Raw genomic sequence first — 27,342 nt, 5'->3', positions numbered from 1 at the left:
ATTCTCTAGGCTCATCGGCTAGCTACATGACGGCATACAGCGAGCCATGACACACTTTGAACTGAACATCCAGTAGTAAATACATTATCATACTTCAGATTGGTTCCGGCCACGTATTATGCAGAACAAATACTTTCCGCACACAAATAGTTTGTCTCATCTCAAGAATGTTTTGTTTTGATAAACTGAAAATGTTAAGTATTGTAACAAGTCTGGAGACCTGTCACTATGTATTTAATTTATTACTTTTATACGTATGTATAAATTATTTTAGATTTAAATTTACGAATGTTCTAATTTGAGGATTAGTGTATTTTTATATTACTTGCTTATTGTGTTTCTTGTTTCTTGGCCATGAATCATTGATACAAAGACAAGTTTTGTTACCACCCGACTATAGATATTTGTTGTACTGGTTTGTTGATGTTTAGAACAGCGTCACTAATGTTCATTCGTTAGAGATATAGTCCAAGTTCACACAACTTAATAGTTTTGGTACCGACTTTCTAGCTCTGATCCCTGTGTGAAGGAGAAGTTTCCTCCCTCCACATCTGTAGCTCTTCGAATACTGATACTATGTAATACCCGCATTGGTTCACAATATTTACAAACAAATTATTTTGTCTGCTCAGTCGTCAGTTACACATTATCCACTTCATTTCGTTCTTAATAATCACTGTTGAAATTGATAAACTGAAGTCCAGTCAATCGGTGAGACTGTCAAGATCGTAGCTGGCCACGTGCTGCATCTTCGCCATGTTTATTTCTCACATTTGTTCTCGTCACCTCCTGAAGCTGCATAATGAGGGCGACATAAATCACGGTCCCCAGCGGCGTAATATTCCCGGATCCCTCGTCGGTTAATCTGCGTATGATCCAGATACTTTAGAAGGCCATTTACTGCGACGTGCGTCGAGCTAAGGGTCTCTCCGAAGCCGATATTTCAGGACGCTTCTCCACCCCTCGCTAATGGGCAATACATCAGTCATAGAGGCCTCAGCTTCGGTTCCAGACTACAATTAAATTGACAAGCGTGTTATCTGCTAGGCTCTTGCCGTGTGATATAAATAGTAATCATTCGATCTTCTATTTGAATCTCAACAGAAGGAAATTTTAACTTAAGGTAACAATTTCATTATCTCCATCGGTAGCTCGTAAGGACGGAATACAATTTTGGAAAGTCTGAAATTAATGAGCAAAGAAATTAAAGAATCTGTTCGATTTAAATACAATTACCCAGAACTCATGGTTATAATATTATCAAGATTTATGGGATCAAAAAACCACCCCGCTTATAATGCAGCGCTCAGTAAATTTAGATACAGGACCTATCTCGCTGGAAGAACTTTCCACAGTCCTTAACAGCATGAAAAGTAATAGGCCTAAAGCACCAGGCGAAGATTGTACAGAGGTGGCCAAATTATCAGACTGAAGTGATTACATTTGTAACAAGGTTGCATTTATCGGCAGAAATAATGAACAAAAATATATTTGTCACGGAAATGATGAACAGAAAATTGAGTCTGGAGATTACTGATATTTTATGTACAGTAGTGGCAAAAAACCGGATCGACTCTTGTAGCTGATTCCAGAGCTTTATTCACTTCAGAGCACGATAGACTGGTAACTAAGACTTTCGTGGTTCGAATCCTGCCTGGGAAGGAAACTTTTTTCGTTCCTTATTCAAATTTATTCCCAGTACTTTTCGATTGCAGCGATATTTTACTACTTGATTAACTTAATATTCCCATAACATGAATTTTTTTGTGTATTTATATCCTCAAAAATACTGACTTCATTTGAAGTGGATATGTGTGTGTGTGTGTTGCAGTGCACTCGCTACCCAATCTGACGGTGCTGTCACTGTCCGGCTGCAGCAAGATCACAGACGACGGAGTGGAGCTGATCGCCGAGAACCTGCAGAAGCTGCGGAGCCTGGACCTGTCGTGGTGCCCCCGCATCACGGACGCCGCGCTCGAGTACATCGCCTGCGACCTCAACCAGCTGGAAGAGCTCACGCTCGACAGGTACGTGGGAGCTGTTGTGACAACCATGGATGCCGTAAGATGAGATGAGAAAGGACCGAAAGGAGTAACTTAGCAAAGACAAAACTGGAAAGATACAAAGAAATAACAAGGGAGCGGTGTTAGAAGAAAGAAATAAAAAGGATTGGGATTATATATACAGGCTGTCCCATTTATCTTGTGCTCCTATTATAACTTTTTTGTTTGGATAGGTATTGAAATTTTTGTTTTTGAGAGTTATGTTAGAACGAGGGGCTAACATGAGTGGAGAGATTTGGTGCACGTAACTACATAATGATACAAGATACACGTGACGTCATCAATTTTTCATATTTTAATAATAATCATCATCATCATCCACAGGGATTAGGCCTTTCGACCTGTTCCGTCCTCTCAAAGAAATTGATCTCTCCATTTCTTCGTAGGTCTTCCTCTGTCTCTCTTGCCTTTAGGTTTGTACTGTAGAATCTTTTTAGAGATACGGTATTCTGGCATTCTTTGTACGTGTTCATAGTATTTTTTTGGTATTATTTTATTTTATTGTTTAAGTTGAATATGTTCAGTTCGTCTCTTATCGTTTCATTATATTGTCTGTCTGTTCTGTATCCAGCTACCGATCTCAAAAATCTCATTTCTGATACTTCTATTTTGTGTTTTTGGTTTTCTGTTAGGGTCCAGCATTCTAAGCCATACAAGAGAGATGGGACTGCAAGACTTTATAAAACTTCAAAATGGTTTCTTTCCTTGTTTTGTTTAATAGGGTTCTTTTAATCGTTCTACTCATACTTTAATCATGTTACATTAATTACACACATTAAGACGAGTTCAAAAATGTATCACAATGTCACCTTCCTAATCAATAACAACAAAATCCAAAATTAATGCCATCAGAATGTGCCGTTTATTGTGATACCCCATTCATCTTGTGCATTAACTTACACAAAACGAAAGACGACTGACGTCCGTACACGTCGTGTGTTATGTGTTTGCTGCCTTAACGTGTAAACAAACCACAATAACTGCCGACGCCACAATCCACTTACAGTGACCTGCACGTTCTCCGGACCTTCGCCATTCGACTTCTTCCTGTGGGGAACTGTGAAGGACAGTGTGTACCATTACATTCTGACAACACCAGACGACATGCAGCAACGCATTCGACAGGCTTGTGTGTCCATTCAGCCAGCAACATGCCGGGCAGTCATACATCTTTCGGGGAACGTCTTCGAATGTGCATTAATGCGAATGGTCACCATTTGAAACATCTTCTGTGACTCTCAAAGCATAACATTATCACATTGGAAGTACGTTTTTGTTTCTTCTTGCTAAAAAAAAAAGTCCCTTGTGCAGACGTTGCATTGCCCAATTTTGACTATGCCGACATTTTATTGTCTGACCTTTCCAACGCCAAGAAAACGAAACTTCAACGTGTTCATAATTTGTGTGTACGTTTTGTAAGCAATGTTCGCAAATATCATATTACCCCATCCCTTGAACCAATAGGTTGGCTTAAACTAGATAAGAAAAGAAATTTACATTCACTTCTTTTCTTCGAAATATTGAACTCTTCTATTCCTTCGTACCTGTCGCCTCGCTTCACTTACCTTCCTTCCCACCGTAACCTGAACACACGCCATGAAACAATACTAACAATATGCATACCATATCATCGCACCTCCTCATACTTATCCTCTTTCACAATAGCTCTGCCAAGACTCTGGAATTCGCTACCTGCTAGCATCAGGGACTGTCGAAATAAAATTGAATTCAAACGCAACTTGCTAGGCACTTGGTCAGTAATTGAGACTCGTTCAGACATAACTTCTTGTAAATAGTTCTCTTAATCTATCACAAAATATTTCAATATCCGATAATTTCATCACTATATAATTTTATTCTAGGTTTAATTTTTACTTAAGTAAAAAAAATCTAAGGCCCGTTACGGTCTCAGAGAGTCATTCTCGGTCCACCATTTTTTTGGACAGCCTAAAGATCTCTTACCTAGGGAACGGTATTGAAGCATGGCTTTCGAAAGTCTGTCCCGATTCATTCGTTGGACATGGTTTTTCCACTGCAGCTGGTAACTTACTTGTTTATAAACTATGAGACTGTTTGTAATTGAAGTTCTTGCATGCTATCCTCATTTCTTTTGCGGTCCAAGCGACTATATCCTAGTGTTGCTCTCATAAATTTCAGTTCACAAGCCGTTATTCTGCTGATATCCGTACTTCTCATTGTCCATGATTCACTTCCGTAACACAGTACAAGTTTAGCTAAGCTTTTATACAAACATGTTTTTGAGTGTCGCTGTACTAGGGAAGGCTTCATAATTTTTATGATTATTCCCATTGTTTTATTGTATTTGTAAATTTTAGAAGTTATATCTGTTTCACCAAGAATGTTAAATTATATATATATATATATATATATATATATGATATCTCGAATTATTACAAACAAGAAAGTCTAATAACATTTTGTTCCCAGAAGGGCGGTTTAAAAAAAATGGTATTTTGTAACTTGAAATTATGATTAAGGTGTCCATGAAACTACTCAAAATTGGATTTTTATCTCATGTAGGATGATAGAGTAAGCTATGTATGGCCATGTTACAGTAGTATTTGCATGGAAAATAACACAGATTTCGAATAAATCGCGTTAATAGTCGTGTGCACATTGCATGAGAACAGGGCTGTGACACGCTGGTAACAGTGTTTCTTACTTACGCAAACCATGTGGCCGAGCTAGGTGTACGGAGCGGACGATACGCTTACATTCACTTCGTCATTAGTTGCAGGCTACATGCAGTTCGAAGCAGTTGAAACACAACGAGATGCCACAGTTTTATAATCGTGAATATCTGGACATGTTATTAATTTATGGTGAAACTGGTCACAATGCCGCTGCAGCTGCTCGCTTATACCGTGACAGATAACTGGATCAGGAGTGTGAAAGTTGTAGACACGCAACTAGTGGACACTTGAACAATACCTTTAAAAGAATAGTGTACATAATTTGACAGTATACCTCACATTAATGTGTATCATTTTCTTTAGTTTCAAAGCTGTTTATTTCTTCTAAACATTGTATTGTAATTCAGTTGGAGTGACATCAACTGTGTGATCCTCAATGTAAAATAATACTGTATTTAAAAGATTAATTTTGTTTTATGCATAATTTTTTATTCTACTGTATTATTGATAAAATTGTCTTAAAATGTAACAGAAATTACGTGTTTGTTCGTACTAAATTTAATGCTGAAACGATACAACAACGGACGTTTCATCATAGATAACGAATAACATAGTTCATCTAATTAAATATGTTACAATTACATAAATTTTGATTTGACTACATTCTCAACAGATGGTTTTCTTTACAAAACGATATGTGTGTACAGCCTCTCAAAACCTCTGCCAAGTAGATGATTGGAGCGGAATTCAGTATGCTGGGATGCAATGATCTCGCGAAGTAAACGCTGCTACTGTCTACAAAGTTGCAACATTGCAACATTCATTTTCTCAAAATATTACAAAAACTATTGGTCGTATGAAAATGTATTATTTGATAAAACGTTCCCAAATGACGTGATCTGTTATGTGCGTGAAAGATTGTAAAAGGTTACCTTCCACCCTGTATACACTAAAGCGACAAACTAAGAAAACAGATGGGATTTGGAAAAAGTATAGAGAGATAAACTAAGAAAGAGAAGGAATTTAGGAAAATATAGCGAAAAAATTAAGTATTAAGCAATATATGGGAAAAAATATAGAATGAGACGGATTTTGGTAAAATAAAGAGAGACTGACTAAGAGAAATGATGATAATAGGAAAAAAGGTGTAGAATAGGGTGGGATTTGGAAACGTATAGAGACAAACTAAAAGAAATGTATTTGGAAAAATATAATTATATATATAGTAAAACCTTGGATTACGAACATAATTCGTTTAGAAAACTTGCTCTTAACCCAAAACATTCGCAAATCAAAACTACTTTCCCCATACAAAACATTGAAAATTGAGAATAATTTGTTTCACAACCTTTTATTCAAATAAAATACACTATCATTTAGGCAAAATTCAATACAAAGTACAGCATAAATTACATTACTGCATTTGTTTTTTAGGGTCTTTCACCTGTTTTACTGCTTAGTAAACTTCTTGAATATTTAAAGAAAATATTTGCACCATCAGTAACGGAATCACTTCTAACTGCTTGACTGGCTGGAATCTTTTGCTTTGACTAAGAACCTATCCAATGACACCTGCTTTTGCCTCGTTTTGAGAATTTTGCGGAAATGTAACATTGTGTTGTTGTTAAACAGATTTATCGCACGCACTGCTACAACCTTATCAGTGTGGTGAATTTGAACAAAATTTTATACTGCTGCCCACTTTTTATACACCTCTTTAATCTCATTTGAAGCGAGGAATTCTTCCGTTCTTTTCTCCTTTCCCTTCTCCGACGAGATCCTCGCCATTGCCTCTTGCTGTTGCTCACAAGAAAAAGAAGTTACGTACAAATCGTGCTCCTCATATTGCAAGACATCGCTCGTTTATCAAACAAAAATATTTCCTCATTGTTCGCTCGTTTTGCAAAACACTCGCAAACTAAGGTTTTGCTGTAAAATAAGAAATGGACGGGATTTGGGAAAATATAGACCCAAACTTAAAAAAAAAGAAATTTGGGAAAAAGTTTCAAGGGAGAAACTAAGAAAGAGACGGGATTTGGACAAATATAGAGATACAACTAACAACTAAGAAGGACTTTGGAAAAAGTATAGAGAGAAAAACGAAATAGAAACACGGTACTTGGAGGAAAAAAAAAGTAGAGATACAGATTGGATGTGGAAAAATATAAAAACAATCAAAGATGTGCGAAACGCATAGAGATATAAACTAATGAGACGAGGTTTGGAAGTTATAGAGAGGCAAACTAAGGAAAAGCGGGATTTGGAAAAAGAATATAGAGACTGAATATGGAGAAATAGAGATAAACTAGGAAAAGAAAGGGATTTGAAAAATAGTATAAAGAAACAAACTAAGTTAAACACGGGATTTTGATAAAAGTATACAGAGACAAAACAAGAAAGTGGCCGGATTTAGAAAAAAAAAAAAAAGACAGGATTTAGAAAGAGGCGAACTAAGAAAACGTACGAGATTTTGGAAACAGTGTAGAAAAATAAACAAAAACAGACGGGATTTAGAAAAATATAGAGGAATAAACTAAGGAAAAAGGCGGAATTTGGAAAGATAAAGAGACACTCTAAAAAAAAAAAAGACAAGATCGGAAAACGTGTAGGTTCCTCAAAGAAAAAGATTTCGATAAAAGTAGAGGGAGTGAAAATAAAAAGGAGACGGATTTGGAAAGAAAATTAAAGTATAAAAATAAAGACCTTAAAATAAACATATAAAGAGACATACTAATGAAAATGACGGGATTTTGAAAAAAAAATAGAGAAATAAACAAAGGAAAACAGACGATATTTGGATAAAAGTATAGGGAGAGAAAATAAAAATGATGATAATGATTATTATTATTATTATTTATTTACTTATTTATTTATTTAGTTATTTATTTGTTTGTTTGTTTACAGTAGAACCTCGATTATCCGTCGTAATGAAGGAGACAGGAGGAACGGTTAATAAAAAAATACGGATAATACGTTTTATTTGTTCTTATCTTATTTTATGCTCTTTTTAAATAAGAGTGTAATATTTTCTGAACTTTCATTCCAGCAATTTTCTTTTTTGATCTCCATTCTAACTTCTTCGAAGTTAAAAAATGTCTGGGAATGAAGTATCATTTTTGCACCTAAAACCTGATGAGGGTTTCTGCTTATTCAAATACAGTTTTCAGTGGAACATGTAATTAAGGCACCATCGGATAATTCAATGATCGTTAATCGATAGACGGATAATCGAGGTTCTACTTTATTCGTTTTTTTTTTACCTTGCTATGTAGATAGATGGATTTATTGAGAAATATTATACTTACAGATGTACTATATTATCATAATTTTCTCTTAAATCCAATGCACGGGTCTTCTGACAGTACGTGCTTTGTACCTAAAACAAGTCCTACTTTGTAGGTGTTTATTTGTTTATTTATACTGGCAGAGTTAAGGCAAAAATGGGACGGGATTTAGAAAAAAATATTATAAAGTAACAAACTTAAAATAGACAGGATTTAGAAAACCGACATATATAAAGAGACAAACTAAGAAAAAAGTATGGGATCTGGGAAAATGTATGGAAAGATGAAGTCAGAAAGAGACGGAATTTTGAAAAATGGAGATAAACTAATACAAAGGACGGGATTTGGGGGAAAATATAGAGAGACGAAGTTAGCATGTGTGTTGCCACACAATAGAAAAGGAAACGGAATTTGGAGAAGTATAGCCTAGTAGGAGAAACTATGAAAGAGACTGGGGTTAGAAAAAATTCAGCTAGATATACGGGAGAAGGAGAGAAAGAATAAGGAAGGCAACGGCAATAGACGAACTCATTTAAGAAAAAGGAAAGAGAGACGCTTTAAAACTACAAATTTGAGACTTGTGGTGACGAGGGGGGGCAGGGAGAGAAAAAGTGATACAGAAAGGGAATAAATAACGTATATAGAATAGCAGATATAGAAAAAGAATGCAGAATGCGAAGAACAAATTAAGACAAGGCGCGAAGAACAAAGCGACGACAAAGAGCTGAAAAAATAAGACTCGATACAAAAAAGTCTCAATGCAATTAGAAGATAAAGAATACGTATAATGCAGGAGGAGATGATGGGGTTGTATTGGAAAGTGGATACAGCAGCGGTGTGGAAAGAACGGAGGGGTGACATGAGGGAAGAAATAGGAGACGATCTGACAGTAATGTAGAGGGAGAGAAACACAAATGAGACTTAAGGTAAGACGTGGGTGGGAGGAAGGGGAGATAGCGAGCTTGATGAGAGAGGAGAGCGCGAATTGCACACTTAGTGAAATTGTCGTTGAAAATGGTGCATTTCTTACAGCCCAAAACACTCCAGTTAATCGAAAACCTGAGCTCAAACGATCCAGGTTCGCTACTACAAAGAGATAAGGGTGCAGGGTGATAGGAATAAATGTAAATAGGATCATGAGGAGCCCAGATATCAAGAACCGCGTGGCTAATCATTTCAATGAATCAAGGTTGTTGACTTCACTTAAAATCGGTATTTGAGAAAAGGAAAGAAATCAGCGAAGCGAAAATAAACTTCGGTATTCGAGAAAAGGAAAAAAGTCAGCGATGCGAAAATAAACTTAAAAGGAGAAATGCATAATCACGTATTTACCTTTCGATTGCACAATGGGTTAAAGTTCAGTTATACAGGATGAGTCAGGAGGAAAGGTACATGGTGTGAGAGGTGATAATATTGGTGATTCTGAACAAAGAAGTTCATATGAACATATACCTGTACTTAATAGTATCTGACATACAGCTGTTTGAAAATCAGGGGCGTCGGTCTCATGTCCTTCATCACTCACATTCGGACGCAACCAAAACGACATTAGGTTGTAGTAGGATCAATAAAAGTATCCTGGGCGTTGGATCGGTCGCGGTGAAGTCATTTATTGGCCACCGAGGTCACCCGACATTACTCCATTGGATTACTGTGTTTGCAGTTGGCTTAAGAGCGAAGTCTACAAGCGCAAAGTGGAAACAAGGGAGGAACTTCTCGCTCGTATTTTACATGCTTGTGCTCAAGTAAAGGAATGTCCGAATCAGCTCAGACCAGCAACACAGCAGCTGTCTACAAGAACTGCAAAGTGCATTGTAGTTGACGATGAACTTTTGAACATGTTACGTAAAGAAAAGTACACAATTAAACAGAACATAAACTAACACTGTTTTAATTTAGTATCACCTGCACTTTTCCCGTTCCTCATTGTTTCTATTAATTTTCTCCGAAACCGGTAAGAACAGGACATATATTCATATAAACTTTTTTGTTCAGAATCACCAATATTATCACCCCTCAAACCATATATCTTTCCTCCTGACTCACCCTGTATATTTAACATTAATGTTGATATATATAATAACTGCAGGGTGTCTGAAAGGTTATGTTTTGTATGTGTTTTAACATGCTCCACACACGTCTGCAGGTGAAGCCGCATATTGTTTAACACAAAAGTCACGAAACCAGGTGATCTGGCACTGCATTCGTCCCCGATTCTGTGGTGTAAATGTTCATATCTCGAATTTTGACGCTGTAGATCCGTGACTTAATCCAGGGGATACATGTCTGGCGACCCTGGAGTCCATTCGATGGGACCTCTGCGACCAATCCACTGGGGAAATTTATCTCCAACAAATCGCGCATTTCTGCGGAATAATGTGGCAGGACGTCGTTTTGCATGAACCACGCAGACCGATCGCCAAAGGTGTCCAATTCCGGCATTAGCCAAACGCCCAACACCTCCAGATAATTGTGATATTTTCGTTAATAACGTACGTATAATCTATATTTGAAATATTAGACAATTAATAATGATTTTTCCTTGCGTTCACATGCAAAACCCAGTTATGAAATACATTACAAGGAAAGAAAGTTACTCCGAGCTTTAAACTCAACTACCTTCAGGTTTAAAAGTAATTGTACGAGGTGGACAAAATAAAACTAACACGCGGAAAATATATATGAAATATATGAATTTATATGTATAAGACTGACACGGAAGTGACCCTAACAATGCAGGAAACCATGATTTCGATGCAAAAGTGGATTTCTGTCACATGTCCGCGCATGCGAATCTCCCACATGCTCTGTCCCGAGTTTCGCTGTGTCATTACGTTTGAGTGAGTGCGAGGAGCAGACGTGTTTAATGGCCAGTTGAATGCAACATAAAATGGTGCTCACGTGTTCATTGTCGAGTGTTATGCGAAGCACAATTGAGGGGTTCACAACCAGAGTGGACCAAGTCCATCTGGAGTAGTTCTGAGATATTGAGTCTTAAAGTTCCTGGCTCACGTTTAGCAACCTTCACCTTCCATAGGAAATGCTGCCCTCTGTGGAGTAACAAATGAGTTATGGACTTTGTTTGTTATGGCAATGACAAGCTCACCCTCGCCACCTGCAGAATCTGGAAGGAATTCAATGAGCTGTCTGCAGAACAATCACTGGTGCACACTACCTCACGAACAATGTCAAACTCTACAATGAACGTCATATACCCTTCCTGGTTGCTCATATTCAAGATCTACAGACTACATACAGGAATAAGCTACTTCATCATGCCAACCCTTTTCTAAGAGACATAACATAAATTCAAACAAATACTTCCGTCTTTGACGGTCTTAGTAATCAGTTTTCTTTAACAAAACCTATTTACATTTCAATTTATAAAATCATATGTTTGTAAAAGGCAAGGGTCCAAGAGACCTAGTACTTTTAATAAAAACATCTTAAAACTAAAAAAAAAAAAAAATAAAAAATGGCAATGAATAAATCTAAGTTTTCTTCATCCGAGATTGTATTAATCCACAAGCTAATGACTGGTGGACTTGGTCCACTCTGGTTGTGAGCCCCTCAAGTCATGGAAAAGGTTTGCGGAACTGTTTGCGCAAGAGTTTCAGACTGGACGTGTTTTGGCAAAACCTTCAGCGAAAGCTGCAATGCAAAACTTAGTGGAAAAATGGCGTGAAACGGGCTCTGTAGCGAATAAAAACCGCAACTATCCGAAACTCTTCTGTAATGTTCATTAACAAAGTTCAGCATTAAACAATCATATAACTCTAAATACATATAAATGTAAATATTACAGTTTTTCCGGGCCAGTTTTATTTTGTCTACCCGTATAACATTTGTCGTGTATATAAAATAATAAAAAAAAATAGACTAGAAAGAGTGGATAAACTCATTTTCAGTGCTTTTTATATTATCTTCCCATCAGTGCTTCAAAGTTTTGCTTTATACTAGAAAGTGCAGTACGAGGCTCCTAAACTGCTGTGACAGTGTTTCGCCACTTTGACACTCCTTCAACTCCTTCTCGGCTGGGTCACGAGGTATAAATATAGCTTTAACCTCGCGGAGAGAACTTCAGTTCCAATAGAAGCCGAAAGTGAATTCAATTTGCTGCACGTATTTCTTGGCGTAAATAACATTTGGTTCCATTCATTTCAAGAAACGATCACATCAAAAAGGCTGGCGAACCAACTTTTACAGGGCAATCTCCCCTTCTGTTGCGTCGCAATTACATTTGTTCTCTTCGTAGAGGAACATATTTGCAGCTGATAAGCAATCATGCGAAGACTGGGATCAATTTTATTATATAATTACAAGAGGCAAAACTACTGAAAATTACGTACATGTATATACCGGGTGTTTATCTTGTTCCTAGTAGTCGAGTAATAGGCGTTTTATGGGTGAGAACGAAATTCAGGTGTCTTTCGTTTAGGGAATGGTTCCATGAAAGCATGAATAAACTGATACGACGAGTGCCACTTATATTTGTTACTGTTGCTTCAAGTTATTTGAATTTTCCCACCTCTTCGAAGGATAAATCTCCAGTTACCATGTCGTACAATATTCTGGTCACGAGACATAATCATATACTTTGTCTTTTCGAGATTTACTTCCAAACTTATTGCTTTATTTGCTTCAAGTAAAATTTCCGTGTTTTCCCTTAGCGTTTGTGGATTTTCTTCTAACATATTCACGTCATCCGCATAGACAAGAAGCTAATGTAACCCGTTCAATTCCAAATCCTCTCTGTTATCCTGAACTTTCCTAATGGCATATTCTAGAGCGAAGCATCTCCTTGCTTTAGCTCGCAGTGAATTGGAAAACTATCAGACAGAAGCTTGCCTATACGGACTCTGCTGTAAGTTTTACTGAGACATATTTCAATTAACCAACTAGTTTCTTGGGAATACCAAATTCAATAAGAATGTTACATAAAACTTCTCTCTTAACCGAGTCTCTTGCTTTTTTGGAATCTATGAATAATTGATGTAAGAAGCCTTGGTACTACCCATTGCAGAAGATGCAATGAGCAAGAAACCTTAGCCCATGTACTGGGTTTTTGTCGGAAGGGAGAATTACTGAGAATTGACTGTCATAATAAAATTCGCTCCATGATTGCCAATGAACTTCGCCGGTCTAATAAGTATGAGATGTACGAGGAAATTGGGTTCCTTTCTGCTGACGGTTCAACTCGAAGAGCAGATATCATTATTATACACCGAAAAAAATTGTGGACTCATTCTCGATCCCATTGGGGACCAAATACAACATCAAGACATGGAACGTTATAGGAATTATGATTGGGGCTAGAGGCACAATCCCACGGGAGTCCTTAGAAGTCTTCCGAAAATTAAAAGTTCCTGATAGCACCCTGGACATGATATCCTCCATTGCACTGAAGTCATCGATTAGCATGATTAATCATCACTTATATTCTTTATAAAATATAGTTTGTCTTGTAGCCTAAATCGTTTGTTGCATTTCCAATAAATTTCTCAATGATAGCCTACCTAACTAGGGTTTCTATTAAAGAAAAAATTGAATTATATATAAATATTCATTTAGAATTGATTAAGAGGCCGATTATTAAACCCTGGTCGGGACGGCTATCAACTATCTATCTATGGTCCCATTTTTTCCTCTAATATCTCTCGAATACAAAAAATCTGATCAATAGTCGATCTATTATGCCTAAAACCGCAGTGTTACACAATAAAAAACATACTATAGTGCATTATCACTTGCCATAGGCTATAATATAGCACAATGCTAACAACATTCAATATAGTGGTTTTTCTTTCATTACATTAAACAAAAGCCTAATACTCGTAGTTATTGAAAATCTGCAGTGCATGTAGCTGTAGCTTTTTATTGTGTTTGGTACATAACGTAGGTAGTTTGCACAATAAGATAACTCGAAAATATAAGATAATCTGAAGTCAGAAGGATGTACGCTCACGTATTTCAGCTAGCTAAGGTCTGTTTATTTGGGTGTAACACTGTATGGACGTGAACTGGGGCTGGGAAGCTAGGAGCGAGAAGCGGATGCTGTTGGCTGCTGGCAATTTCCGTGGAAAGCGAAATATTAACATCGTTCAGAACAATCAAAGGTATCAAAATAAGTTTTCAATAAAACAACTGAAACCACCCGAAGGCAATTCCCAGTCGCTGGTCCTCGCTGGTGCTTTCGTACATCTGTGATTATTTCATTAAGTCTGCGTTTTTTCGTGAAGGATATAATTCTTCGGTTTACAATGATTACATTAGTGACATGGTAAATTATGTATATTATTCCGTACGGTGATGCTGGGATCTGGGCATAACATTTGATTTTGTAACCATGAACGGAAAAGATAAATATGATAGGAGATTTATGAAATTCATTATATAATTTCTAGGTTAGGTAAGGATGAATTTAAGGATTAAATAAATACTGCCACAGGCAGGATGAGTATAATCTACCCAATAGTAGATCATGGAGCGAGACGGAAATAATAATAACATTTTGAGATAATTTAAATTATTAAAGTTAAAAAACTTTAAAGAAAAGCGTATGTTTTGAAAGCATAAGAAAGAAGTTAAAATCTTCTATTAACTTTACTTAAATTAATACACTTAAACCCGTTTCGGAAACCTACAATGAATGGATGGATGGGAGGAGAAACATTCTCCTATGGCGAACTGTGGTAAATTGGTCTACACCAGGGGTCGTCAACACAGAGCACCCTGGGGCTAGCGTCACTTACCCGCGGAAAACGCAGTGCACCATGGTGCACTCGTAGCTGCTAGCGGGTATGCTCTCTATCTCTTCCTGCTGCACGACGGTGCACACGGGACGACACCGCTTACCCTTTGCACATTTCAGAGAGTGCTGACGACCACTGGTCTACACAACTGGCTTCATATGGATGAATGACGAAAGTCAATACCCGCCATTAGTCTAGAAAAAAAGAAGTGCCAAGGGAAATTGGGGCTGAGAAGAAATTTCTGTGTAAGCCCCAAGCCTCTTGGCCACTTGTCTCTTTCCTATTTTCGTCATCCCATATGAAGGAACATAGAAAATTTTGGAAGGGAAAGCCGAAAATATATGAGCCGTTCAGAGCAAAAGTAGTGTAAATCAAAATTGGGTAATGAGCAGAGACAGGAAGTTTAGGCATTATGAATCATTAAAATAGGCAGGCAAAAAGGCATCATAAATAGCTAAAATAGGCAGTCAAAAAGGCATTATAAATAGCTAAAATACGTAATAAAAGACAATTACAAAAACCTTGCACTTTCCACAAAGGGATTTCGGCAGCAAGAAAAGCTTTACATAAGTGGAATGCAAATTGAGATTTTCGACTCGATGTTGCAATTACTGTTGGAAGCAAAGAAATTTTCTTCCCAGTAGCCTTGGAAAGTGCATTTTTGTGTTTGGTTGTACTGATATGATGCGATATGAAATATGTACCTAGCTACAACAACGTCGCAATGAAAACTGAAAGAAAAATAACCGTTAAAATAACGTTAGACCCGCACTCATTGTTGCCTTGTCAAATAAACACAAGCGATAAATTAAAACGCTTACTGTTATACATTTTTGCACGGCAGCACTTGTTGCAAAGAGAATATTAACTGACTGAAAGGCAATAATATACATTTGGTGAAGTCACTTTCATTGTAGCGGTTATAGAAATAAATTAAAATATGCCTGTAGGCAATTTTAATAAATATGCCTGTAGGCAATTTTAATAATAAATTAATAAATAATAGAAAAATAATCAAATAAGGGCAAAAAAGCATTTATTTTGTAAATTACACATTTATATTATAAAGGCAGAAAAGGACAACATGAAACTGTGACGTTTCAATCACAAAGGTATAATTCGTACAGGTTTACCTTCAAAAGGAAGATATATGTAACACATTTAAAAAGGCATTCTGCCAAAATTCCGGTCTCTGGTAATGAGGTTTAAAGTAAAAATTCTGTAAAATACAGCGCAAAGTAGCAATTAATATGTCCTTCTTGCTAACCACTTACTACTAATAGCTAGTTTAAACAAATTGAATATTAATTGCTACTTTGCGATGTATTTTACAGAATGTTTACTTTAACCCCCAAGACCCATTCTTGACTTATACCACTTCTGCTCTGAACGGCTCATATGTAACCAAACAACTACCACATGAGTGGGGGGGGGGGGATTTTCGTCTTCCCGTATAAAGGAACATACAAAATTTTGGAAGGGAAAACCGAAAATATATGTAACCAAACAGCTACCACATGTGGGGGGGATTTTCGAAAATCTCAAATTACATTAAATTAATGGAGAATGGAACGAGATGGACCGCGTAGGAAAACGTGAGACACGAAATTCATCTTACATTTCTGTTTCCTTGGTACCACGAGTGACTTTAGAGTTTACAAAAAAACCTTTCATATTAAAACATTAAAATTTGTCTCTTCTTTTAGATTGAGTATAGATATTTCATGTCAATACACGTTGTATTTCATTGTAATGAAGGAATAAGGGGCCTAGGCGGTGTGACATGAGTACAGTTTTAAAAAATAAATAGCCGCTTTCAATGAACATTCGCTTAATAGTAGGCCTATTAATAACATAACAAACGAAATTAAATATTTCCTACTATACTGATAAAAGTTAATAAACTAACATTCTTGTTCATTATGTGCCTGACCGGTACGATCGCCAACGATCTCGTAGCCTTTATATCGATCGTATTGGAGATGTGGCAAACCGAACCAGAGAAATGGATAATAGACACGGGAGTTCCTTTTGCTTTCCGTATCTGATGATGGTGACGATGCCGAGCAAATAAGTCCAACGACCAAACGCCAAATTTTACCGAGCATGTATTCGAAAGGTTGAATAAAAGGCCTGGAAAGAGTCTGAATCAAATAACGAGGACTCCATCCCAGGCCTGCGTGACCATTACCCCAAGCGGTGACAAATTGACAATACAGATGTACAACAAAGATAATCCTGCGGTAGGCATAACACATAACAACTTCAACATAACGTCATGTAGCTTTCTTGGAGTTAGCCAAATGTTCACCTTTCCGGTCTCACTCTCAAGTGGTTGCACAGATCTTCCCGTTTGGTTCAACGTAGCATACATTTATTACAAATTATAACAGAACATACATATAATAAAGGTATAAAAATATATAATAAATAATAAAGTCCTGGCAAACAAATAATTTTCCCGACTAAGAAGGTTCTTGGTAGCTCAGATGGCAGGCCACTGGCTTACAATTACTGCGGACCTCGGTTTGAATTACGGAGTCGTATTTGTGGTGGCAATGCCGAGCTTTCTGATGGCTTTTCAGAGTACCTATCCATTATCACAATTGAAATAGCGTCAACCAAAAAAAGTAAATGTATACGAACAAGAAAGTGGACACGAGTAGATGAAGGATACCAAGAGATGAGCGGATACGAGTATTGGGCAAACACGAGTAGGTGGATGGATACGAAGATATGGGCGGATACGAGTAAGTGGACGGATACGACTATGTAAACTGGCACGAATTGGTGGACGAACTTGACTTGGTGGATGGATACCAAGAGATGAGCGGGTACGAGTAGTTGGACAAAACCGAGTGGTGGATACCAAGAGATGAGCGGATACGAGTAGGTGGATGAATACCAGGCGATGGACTGATACAAGTAGGTGGACAAACGAAAGTAGATGAGCGGTACGGGTAGCTGGACTTACATGTGTGAATGAAATGATATGGATAAGTGAACAGATACGAGAAGACTGGCTAGTGAATAGGCAACATTACGAATGAATGAGTGGATAAGTAAATGTGTAAAAAAAAATAGGGAGATAGAAGAATGGATAATGGTGACTTTAGTAAGCTAGATTTGAGGATAAATATCGGCCTGAAAGAGGTAAAAAATGGGGTTGTTTTGGTTCCTTTGAACAGACTATTCTGAAGTTATCTTCAAATTCTGAAGACGGGAGGAGTTATAAATAAACCTCACCTGTTTCTCGGCCAAGCTGGTGTATAGCTCTATTACATATTGACTACACTTCATCAAATTTATTTTGGTATTCTAACCTACACCACAAAGAAAGAAGAGTGCTCAATCTTCCCCAACCGAGCTATAATTAGTTCGCCAAACTTTGCTAAATAGTTCAAAAAGTATTGAGTGATGTCTATAAATAAGCTTTCAGTCTACAGCCCAGCTAGTAGATAAATATTTTGTAATATGAGGAATGTTTATAAATAGCTGTTGGATCGAACGAAGAAACTGGATGAGATTTTAAGCCAATACTAATTCTGTAATATTGTTATTGGAGCTGCTATATTACAAAATCGATAGCCGCTAAATATTATAAAAAATTATTTGGTATATGAATTAACTTTTCATCAAACGTATTAATTTCGAACTGATATGGTATTAATATTTATTCTTGTACTTCGTCCAAGGAATAAGCTGTTACAATCAGCACAGTTATTACTTCCACTTTGTATATTCTCCACATGCACATCATCATTGTAGATAAAAACATAATAATGTCCTATAGTGTGAATTTATTATGTCATATTATAAGTCGTAGCAAAGCACGATTCCACTGCAGTAGGAATTTGGTTCCTGAATAGTCCGGTTCAAAATAAAACTTCCTTTTTTCAGTAGAAATACTTAACCACGCGTAACTTGTAAACAAATATTGCAAGATTACATGTTGTCCTACCTAGACAACATTAGTTAGTTACACTATCAATCACTATTAGTCTCTAAAAGTTAGCATACATGTAATTTGTCTGTCTGTCTGTCTGTCTGTCTGTCTGTCTGTCTGTCTGTCTGTCTGCGCCTACTTAGTTGTATGAGGTGGAGTAATAAGTTTTCAACTCAGTGTAGCCAGAAATTTAAGATGGAGGTCCAATTTTTTGGAAACGTCACTTAAAAAATTTGGTCATAAGTTATATGCAACGTATTTAAGACAATAATAATAATAATAATAATAATAATAATAATAATAATAATTATTATTATTATTATTATTATTATTGTTATTATTATTATTATTATTATTATTATTATTATTATTATTATTATTATTATTATTATTTAATACCATGAAATTTAAAATCACTTTAGAGTCACCAGAAGTTGTTACAGAGCAAAATTCATTCTCCGTTATTACAGAGTGAATCAACAGACGCCAACCTAAATAAACGACAATAATTCTAGTTACTCTGTTGAAGAGGTAACTTCATAATTTCTTTGAAAGATACAAGCCGATTTAAAACAACTGCCAGCGGAAATACAAAAAAGTTTATTATTCCAAGTATTGGTCATTGTCGGTAGAAAGAGCCAAACAATATTTTTTATGTCGTATTCGGAACGTCAAAGGTGGACTTTTTCTTTGTGCTTTAAATCTAATTTAAGTTGTAAAATGCTTGTTGAAATATTGGAGGCTTCAGCCGGGTTAACTACCCCCCCTCCTCCGTCTACGCAATTCTTTCAGTCCAGCAAGGAAAAATTATGTTATTTGATCAATACTATATGAACTCAACCTTTTTGAACTTTATACATTTATTTGACTGAAAACATTCACCATTTGATTACATGATTATCACTCTCGAATTTTTTCACTTTTAATTGTTTAATGTTTTGAAACAGAAAATAGTTTGTTAAAGATAAATCTGGTGAATATGGTGTCTGATACAACAGTTCAAACCTGCAGTCTTCGCAATATCATTTGAGTTGCAAACGCTATTAGAGAATGACTCCTCGCTCTGCTTCCCTCGCTTCTGAAGATCCACTTATTATCGCATTCGTCTCAAAAGTTTAGCTTAATATTCAGCATTGATAGTGACCTATGCTGACTATCAACTAATTTTTGCGATTGAAAAATTTTTGGAGTAAGAGAAAAGCAATACTTCCACTATTTTTATTGATTCTTTTTTGTTTCAAAGTCGAAGTGGTGAACCTATGTCTCATCCATAGCAACATACCGTTCCAGAAAATGTTTTTTTTTTTAAACCGTTGACAATCTCAAGATGATGCGTCATTCTTTCCTCCAGGGTCTTACATAACATAGAACATACAATGAACCCTCTCCTTATGGACACTCCCAAGATAAGTACACTCCTCAAATACAGGCAGATTTTATGTCTCAGCTGAATTAATAGAGATGATAAAATCAACTCTCATTTACGGACACTCTCAGTTACGGACAGGTGTTTCAGTTCGAAAAATTTGCTTTACCTCTTGACTATGGACAGAACTTTGAATTCAGGACATAATACTTTATGAAAACAGAAATTTTAATTTTTAGGGCTGTAGGGTAAAGTTGTCTAATGCCGTAATATCCCTACTTCCGTGATAGGTTTTTTTCGCTGACTATCATGGGATTGCTTGAAAGTTCACCGATGTCTCAAAAGTATCTGAAAGATGCATTCTTTTGAGAAAGATGTGTGGCGCTATCATCGAACGGCAAAGCTTTGACTGACATTCAGTTTTAAAAAAAAAGTATCACGGGATTAGGGGTATCACGGCATTAGGCAACTTTACACTACAGTAATGTACAAAAGATATAATTAGGAAGTGTTTCTTGAAAGTTGGCTTTCTAATTAATAAAAACAACTATAAGATGATGACGCCAAAGAAATGCAGGAATCGATCCATAGGCTTCTGAACCAGACAGGACATGAAAACATTGAAGCCAGTAAATACACTACCTTTATTGATAGCAGTGCAGATGTTGAGGAAAATTTATTGGACGTAAGTGAGATTGTGAAGCGTGTACGAGGAACAGAATTAATATCTGACAGTAAGTATTAAGTGAGGATGAAAGTGAAAAAGATTATTTTACTTCTCAACATTATTGTATGGTATTTTCCTTCCTTTTGCGCCTCTCTAGTTCAAAGTTTCAAACCATTTACTGCATTTAGAATAAAACAAATTTAATTTAAAGAATGAGAGTACACAAATGCATGTCGTAAAATTACAGTTAGACTGTACAAACTCCCGCATAATAAAAGACACCTCTCAGATGCGGAGAGATACGAGAGTGAATCAAATATAAACCGGAATTTAAATTGTGCAGCTCTGGTAATGAACGGAAATGGGCGCGGCTATGACTGGATGTTGGTGGAGATGTTTGGAGGAGAATTGTGATGCTTGCAGGCAGCGTGAAGTGACCGCTAAACTGCTCTCGTTGGTCCGCCATGAGCGACCAAGAAGTACATAAGTCCGTTGCGCAGTGCATAATCATTAAGTTTCTCGCGAAAGAAGGCACCAAACCTGCGGAAATTTTGAGGAAGCTCCGTGCACAATTTGGGGAAGAAACTCTTTCGAAGATCCAAGTGTATGAATGACGTAAAAAATTTGTGGCAGGACGGGTAGCTGTGGAAAACGAAATCCACCAAAGACGATCACGAGGAAGCTTTACACCAGACAACATTCGTGCCGTACGTGACCTTATTGCAGACGATCGGCGCATAAACATTTCCGAAATTGTTTCGGCGGTAGGAACAAGCTGTGGAAGTGCTCAAGCCATCATCACTGATGAACTCAACTACCGGAAATTATCTGCTATGTGGGTACCTCGTCTCCTCACCCAGGAACACAAAAATTTGCGCCAGGAAGTTTGTCAGAGGCACCTGTATCGCTATGAGGAGGAAGGCGATGATTTTTTGCGTCGCATTATGACGTGTGATGAAATTTCGGTGCACCATGACACCCCAGAATCAAAACAAGCAAGCATGTAGTGTTGGGAATGAGGTGAAGCCAAAACAAGCATGTCTGCTGGAAAAGTGCTTGCAACCAGTTTTGGGACTCCGCGGGCATTTTGCTATTGGACTTCCTGTACGAACGAAGAACGGTGAATGCAGCCTATTGCTGCTGCTTTTTAGTTCTGTCAAAAGCCGCATAACGCAACAAACGATGCCGGCAACCGATCCGAGATTTGGTTCCTCTGCACGATAATGCAAGGCCGTACACCGTTGCTTTCACGCGGGAAAAACTTAAGGAAATTCATTGGGTAATTCTAGAACATCCTCCTTACAGTCCAGATTTATAACCCTGCGACTACCACTTGTTTGAACCGCTGAAAGAACTGGGAGGACACTGATTCGATGACGACGCAGCGATAGAGGAGTTCGTGCGCAAGTGGCTGCTCAGACGTCCCTCTTTTTTCTTCGAGGATGGCGTCAAAAAGTTGCCAATTCGATGGGGAAAATGTGTAACAAAGTCAGCATACTATGTAGAAAAATGAGGTGGGTGTTAAAAAAATATAAAAAAAAAACAATTCCGGTTCATATTAGATTCCCCCTCGTAGTTATGTCCTTTCTATGTCCGTAAATGAAAGATTTCACTGTAGATACAAGCTTTAAAATTTCTGTCAACAAAAGGAAAAGTCATAACCTAAAATATTGAAAACAGTGTTGGTCATGGAATTTATTGTCAACTGTGGTGGAATAAAAATTTCAATCTTCTCTCGCAACCAGAAATTTCTGTGTCCTTGCTATTTAACTACGTACAGGCTAACATATTATGAATGTGTATATTCATGTTACAGACCTTCGACTTCTGGAAATGACTTGGCAGCAGCATGTTAAATAGCCTGCGTACTATCATACGTGAAGCGGACTTTAAAAGAGGCGTATTCATTGCGGTACCAAGATAGCCGCGGACACTAATGTAAGCGAGGCACCTGGGTGTGAACTAGATAGCGTGGGCCGGCGAGCGTCTGTTTACACGGGCTAACCTCGTCTATTGAGCGAGTTCATAATTGAGCTAGCTCGCTACAATAGTAGCCGATCGTTCCAGTGATGTTATCTTGTTTCTCCACTCATGTTGATGAACCGTGAAACAAAAGTGGGCGTCCTCTGTCTCCGCTCGCCACCGCCATCAAGACGAGCAGCAGCGCCCCAGGGTCTTTCGTTACACTTTGTTTCACATACGAGTTCAGTCGCAACAATCATCTATCCCTTATTTCCTGCTCCTCTGTTGATTTATTTATTTATTTATTTATTTACTGATGTAGTTTATTTACTTAGTTATTTACTTATTTAGTTATTTATTTACCTATTTTTTACGGTGGAGGGACCCGAAGGCTTACACTGCACCCTGAGGTTTATTGTGCTTACCACTCCTATTCTTGTGAATGACTGGGTAGCCGAACGGCCGCGCTCTTGTACAAGTACACCACCCGCACCGTGAACTTAACCCGGGGTATTGTATGGATGATAATATGTGAATTAATGATGGCGAAATGAGTCCGAGGTCCAACGCCGAAAATTACCCAGTAATTCTGCTTCAATTGATTGAGGGAAAACCCCGGGAAAAACCCCAACCAGGATTTGAACCCGGACCCGCTCGTTGCATGGCTATACCTGCTGACCATTACTCCACAGCGGTGGACTATTTACCTATTTAGTTATTTACTTATTTATTTACTTAGATAATTATTTACCTATCTACTTATTTACTTAGTTATTTGTTTACTTATTTATTTACTTAATTATTTATTTATTTACTTATTTATTATTTATTTATGTATTTATTTATTTGTTTATTTACTTGTTCATTTATATGTATATATTTATTTACTTATTTATTTCATTGTAAGTTTATGATTTGGGCTTAAAGGGACCTGTACCTAAACGCATAAAAATCATTTTAGATTTGATAATTTTTAAATTGCAAGTGCACAGAAAGTTGGAGTCTAATTAAAGTTCATTTAGGAACATTTTAAGGTCTGAAACATAACTTTTAGATTTATCACACAGTTTTTCTTTATTTACTATTACGCACTACCTGAAAAAAAATCGGGATAGGCAGCCGCAACTTTTATGCGTGAATGCGTCTCTCAGTTTGGAATGTTGTACCCGTTGCGTGTACTCCCGCTCACATTTCCGCTGCAGAACCCTCGACATTGTGAATTTTCTCTCTTCACTCCCAAATTTTTATAACTTAACTCGTCGATTGCTGATTGTTACTCAATTGAGATTGTAACCTGGTTCGTTACGAATTGTTTGACATCACTGCAAACGTTATATCGCTTCGAATTCTCCACTTCCATTGCCTCGGTTGCCGTACGACCTATGAATTCGTATTTCTCCTCTACCAGTTACTGGTAGTGCTAGATGACGTCATTCGTTCCAACTCAAGGTCACTGTGGATGCATTGATCCGTCTTCTGTTGATGGCCGTTTACTTCATTGGAGTCTGTCGTGTAGTTTAAAAATTATAGGCGCGAGAATACTGGCCTAATATGTCTGGGATGGCATCCTAGTACAGAACCGAACTTACAGACGTATTCACATCAAAAATTAAATGTGCATATAGTGCACACATCTCAAAACAATTACGTTGGTTGTTGGTTGTTCACGATCAGATTTTCGCCAAATCAACAGTTCACAAGACTTTACACGTTTTATTGCCAAATTGTTTACAGCAACTGTCAGGCATAATTTAAAAGCAAACCATTTTCCGAATTTTGGGCTAAGTTAGAGGAGGATCTTTTGATACTAAATTCAAAAGCTAAATTTCTCTCACTGCCTTTTGGTAGCCTACTGTGTACCTCAGTGAAACGACCTTTTCGAGGTACACAGCTACAAAAACAAAATATCGAACTTGTTTGGACATAGAAGACGATACACGTCTTCAGCTGACTTCTATGATACCGGACATTGACAAACTCTGTCGCAAGAAACAGGCACATTCTTCACATTAACTTCGGGTATACATGTAATATTGTAACATTTTTAAATATCTTAACCCACTTTGAGGTCTGTGGATACAAAGGGGAAAAATTGGATCGGTGTCGGGTAGAGTTCCCGGGTAGCTCAGTTGGTAGAGCGTTGGTACGTTAAACCGAAGGTCCCGGGTTCGATGCAAGGCCCCGGAACAATTTTTCCCTCGAAATTATTCAAATCAACTTTACAGGGAGTTATACCTGAAATCTTGATTTGTATCTTAACTACATGTTAATATCATTTTGTAGATTTAAATAAATTATATCCAGTACTTTTTTAATATTGTTTTCTTTATTAATATATATTTATTTATTTATTATTTACTTATTATTTTGCTAATAATCGTAACATATAATATATACAGAAAAACCTTAGCTCATCCCTGAAAGAGCAGAACTCGTGCTCAGGGGCGGATTCCTGAATTGAAATTAATAATTATACAATATAATTTGTCTTATGTCTACTATGCAATTATAGTATATAAATTTAAATTTACAATAACTACTGAAGCTTTCCTGGCGACGTGATAATTCGAAATTTTCTCGGGCTTCCAGCCAGGTCATAAGTTGATCCACCGACGTTTCGAGGATGTTCATCTTCCTCATCTTCAGGGTTAAATGATCAAATGATCATTATGTTAAATGATGAGGAAGATGAACATCCTCGAAACGTCGGTGGATCACCAACTTATGATCTGGCTGGAAGCCCGAGAAAATTTCGAATTAAATTTACAATTTTTCAGTTTTTATAAAATCCATACATAACTTTTTAAATTTAATACCAGAACTATTAGAATTGACAAGATTAGGATATTTAAATATAAATTTGTTATATATTCTTGGGCCTAAATTACTACTATGATTAAATACTGTAACAGTGTTGCATTTTGGTTCAAACAATCTTAAAGAATTCATACCTTTTGTTTCATAACTATGAGAATACAATTCAAAATTATTTTGATTTTTATATATGAATTTTATTAATACAATATAATAAATGTGTCTTACGTTAAGTACATTAAAGTCTACAAACAAATTTTGAGATGGAAAATCAATAGGTTTATGAAGACATATTTTAATTATTTTCTTCTGTAATAAGTAAAGTGGATTAAAATTGGATTTAAATGAGCTACCCCATCCTATAATTCCATACATAATTACCGATTGAAATAAAGTTAAATATATTGTACGTAATAAACTTATTGACAAGTAATTCCTCAATAAAACAAAATAATATACTATTTTACGTAATTTATTACAAAGGTAATCAATGTGTTGGTTCCATTTTAAATGATTATCGAAAATTATGCCTAAATACTTAACTTCAGAGGACTCTTTAATAATAATCGGACATTTACACTGTATAAGACAACAATCAGAATTATGTAATTTAATACTTAATGTAGATGTAGGAGGTTTGTTACATTTTTCAGACAATGAGGATGGAATAATTATGGTTTTATTTTCGTTGATAGAAAGATATAATTTATGTCAAACCATTTTTTTATTAATTTAAGTCCATTATTTGAATTATATATATATATATATATATATATATATATATATATATATATATATTCCTACTTCCGTTTATGTATCGTGTGAAATATGCTTCATAGAACATAGACAGATAAAACTAAAAAGTAAACATTACTTGGGGCTCCACGAGAACTTTTGCTTCAAAAAGGGCTCCGTGGCTGAAAAAGTTTGGGAACCGCTGTTCTAGACAAATACTAATCGTAAAATATTTTCACTTAAAACAATATAGGCTAATATCTGGTGCTACAACCCTTTAAGGGGCCGATTGCTGGCCTCACGCCCACATGCCGAAGCAAAGAACTATCGTCCAACCAGAATGGAGGTTTCATGTGGTTAACACGATGATCCCCTGCTGTTATAGCTGGCTTTCATTACCGGATTTCGCTACCTATCGTAGCTCCCCAAGTGCATCACTAGCCGACTGAGCTACGCCGATGTAGTTTTAGAGATGGGTGCACTCATACTCGTATATCCACATTTGAAGATTTTTTGACGTGAACCATTTATGTTGGAAGTGGAAAAGGAAAAAAAAAATTGAAACGTTGTGACATGAAAGGTCTATTACGACGTCATTCGTGGCACCATGGAGGCAGTTCGTTTCGCTCTATTCCAGCGAATCTTTCAGAAAGAAGTAAAGTATATGTCTGAGTTACATTGAAAGCGGTTGTTTATAGAAACATTTGCAAATCTCTTATTAGAATGAAATTCTATGTAAATTTTGACGTGAAACACTTATATTCTAGATATAAGAAAAATAAATTATAACGTTTTGACATAAAAGGTTTACTCCAGTGGTCGTCAGCACTCGCTGAAATGGATAACGGGTAAGAAGTATATCGAAATATGCACTGTCGTGCTGAAGGAAGAGAAAGAGGAAGCATACCCGCCAGCAGCCACGGGTGAACGCAGTGCAATGTCTTAACCGCTGGTAAGGGACGCTATATAAGAGTTGTACAGTTACACATGATAATCATTACACAACCTATCACCCCAGTATAAGCCGCTATTCATTGCGTGTAGCTGTGTTTTCCACCCTGTCAAAATTATAATATAGCGTTGAGAGTTTGCCTTGAAA

At 36.7% G+C, this 27,342-nt stretch overlaps 1 protein-coding gene across 1 annotated transcript in view; it reads left to right on the top strand.

Annotated features, from left to right (window-relative positions):
* The first annotated feature begins 1,297 nt into the window (after positions 1-1,297).
* Positions 1,298-27,342, top strand: part of LOC138713003 (F-box/LRR-repeat protein 16-like) — a 180,634-nt gene continuing 154,589 nt past the window's right edge. Inside the window, exons 1-2 of the mRNA XM_069844685.1 lie at positions 1,298-1,373; positions 1,832-2,027. Coding sequence (XP_069700786.1) covers positions 1,298-1,373; positions 1,832-2,027 — 272 coding nt within the window. The remainder of the gene's footprint in view (positions 1,374-1,831; positions 2,028-27,342) is intronic.

The sequence above is a fragment of the Periplaneta americana genome, chromosome 14 (genome assembly GCF_040183065.1).
Source record: "Periplaneta americana isolate PAMFEO1 chromosome 14, P.americana_PAMFEO1_priV1, whole genome shotgun sequence".
Taxonomy (NCBI): Eukaryota; Metazoa; Arthropoda; class Insecta; order Blattodea; family Blattidae; genus Periplaneta; species Periplaneta americana.
The sequence above is the reverse complement of the archived record's forward strand: the minus strand, read 5'-3'. Positions and strand labels throughout refer to the sequence as shown.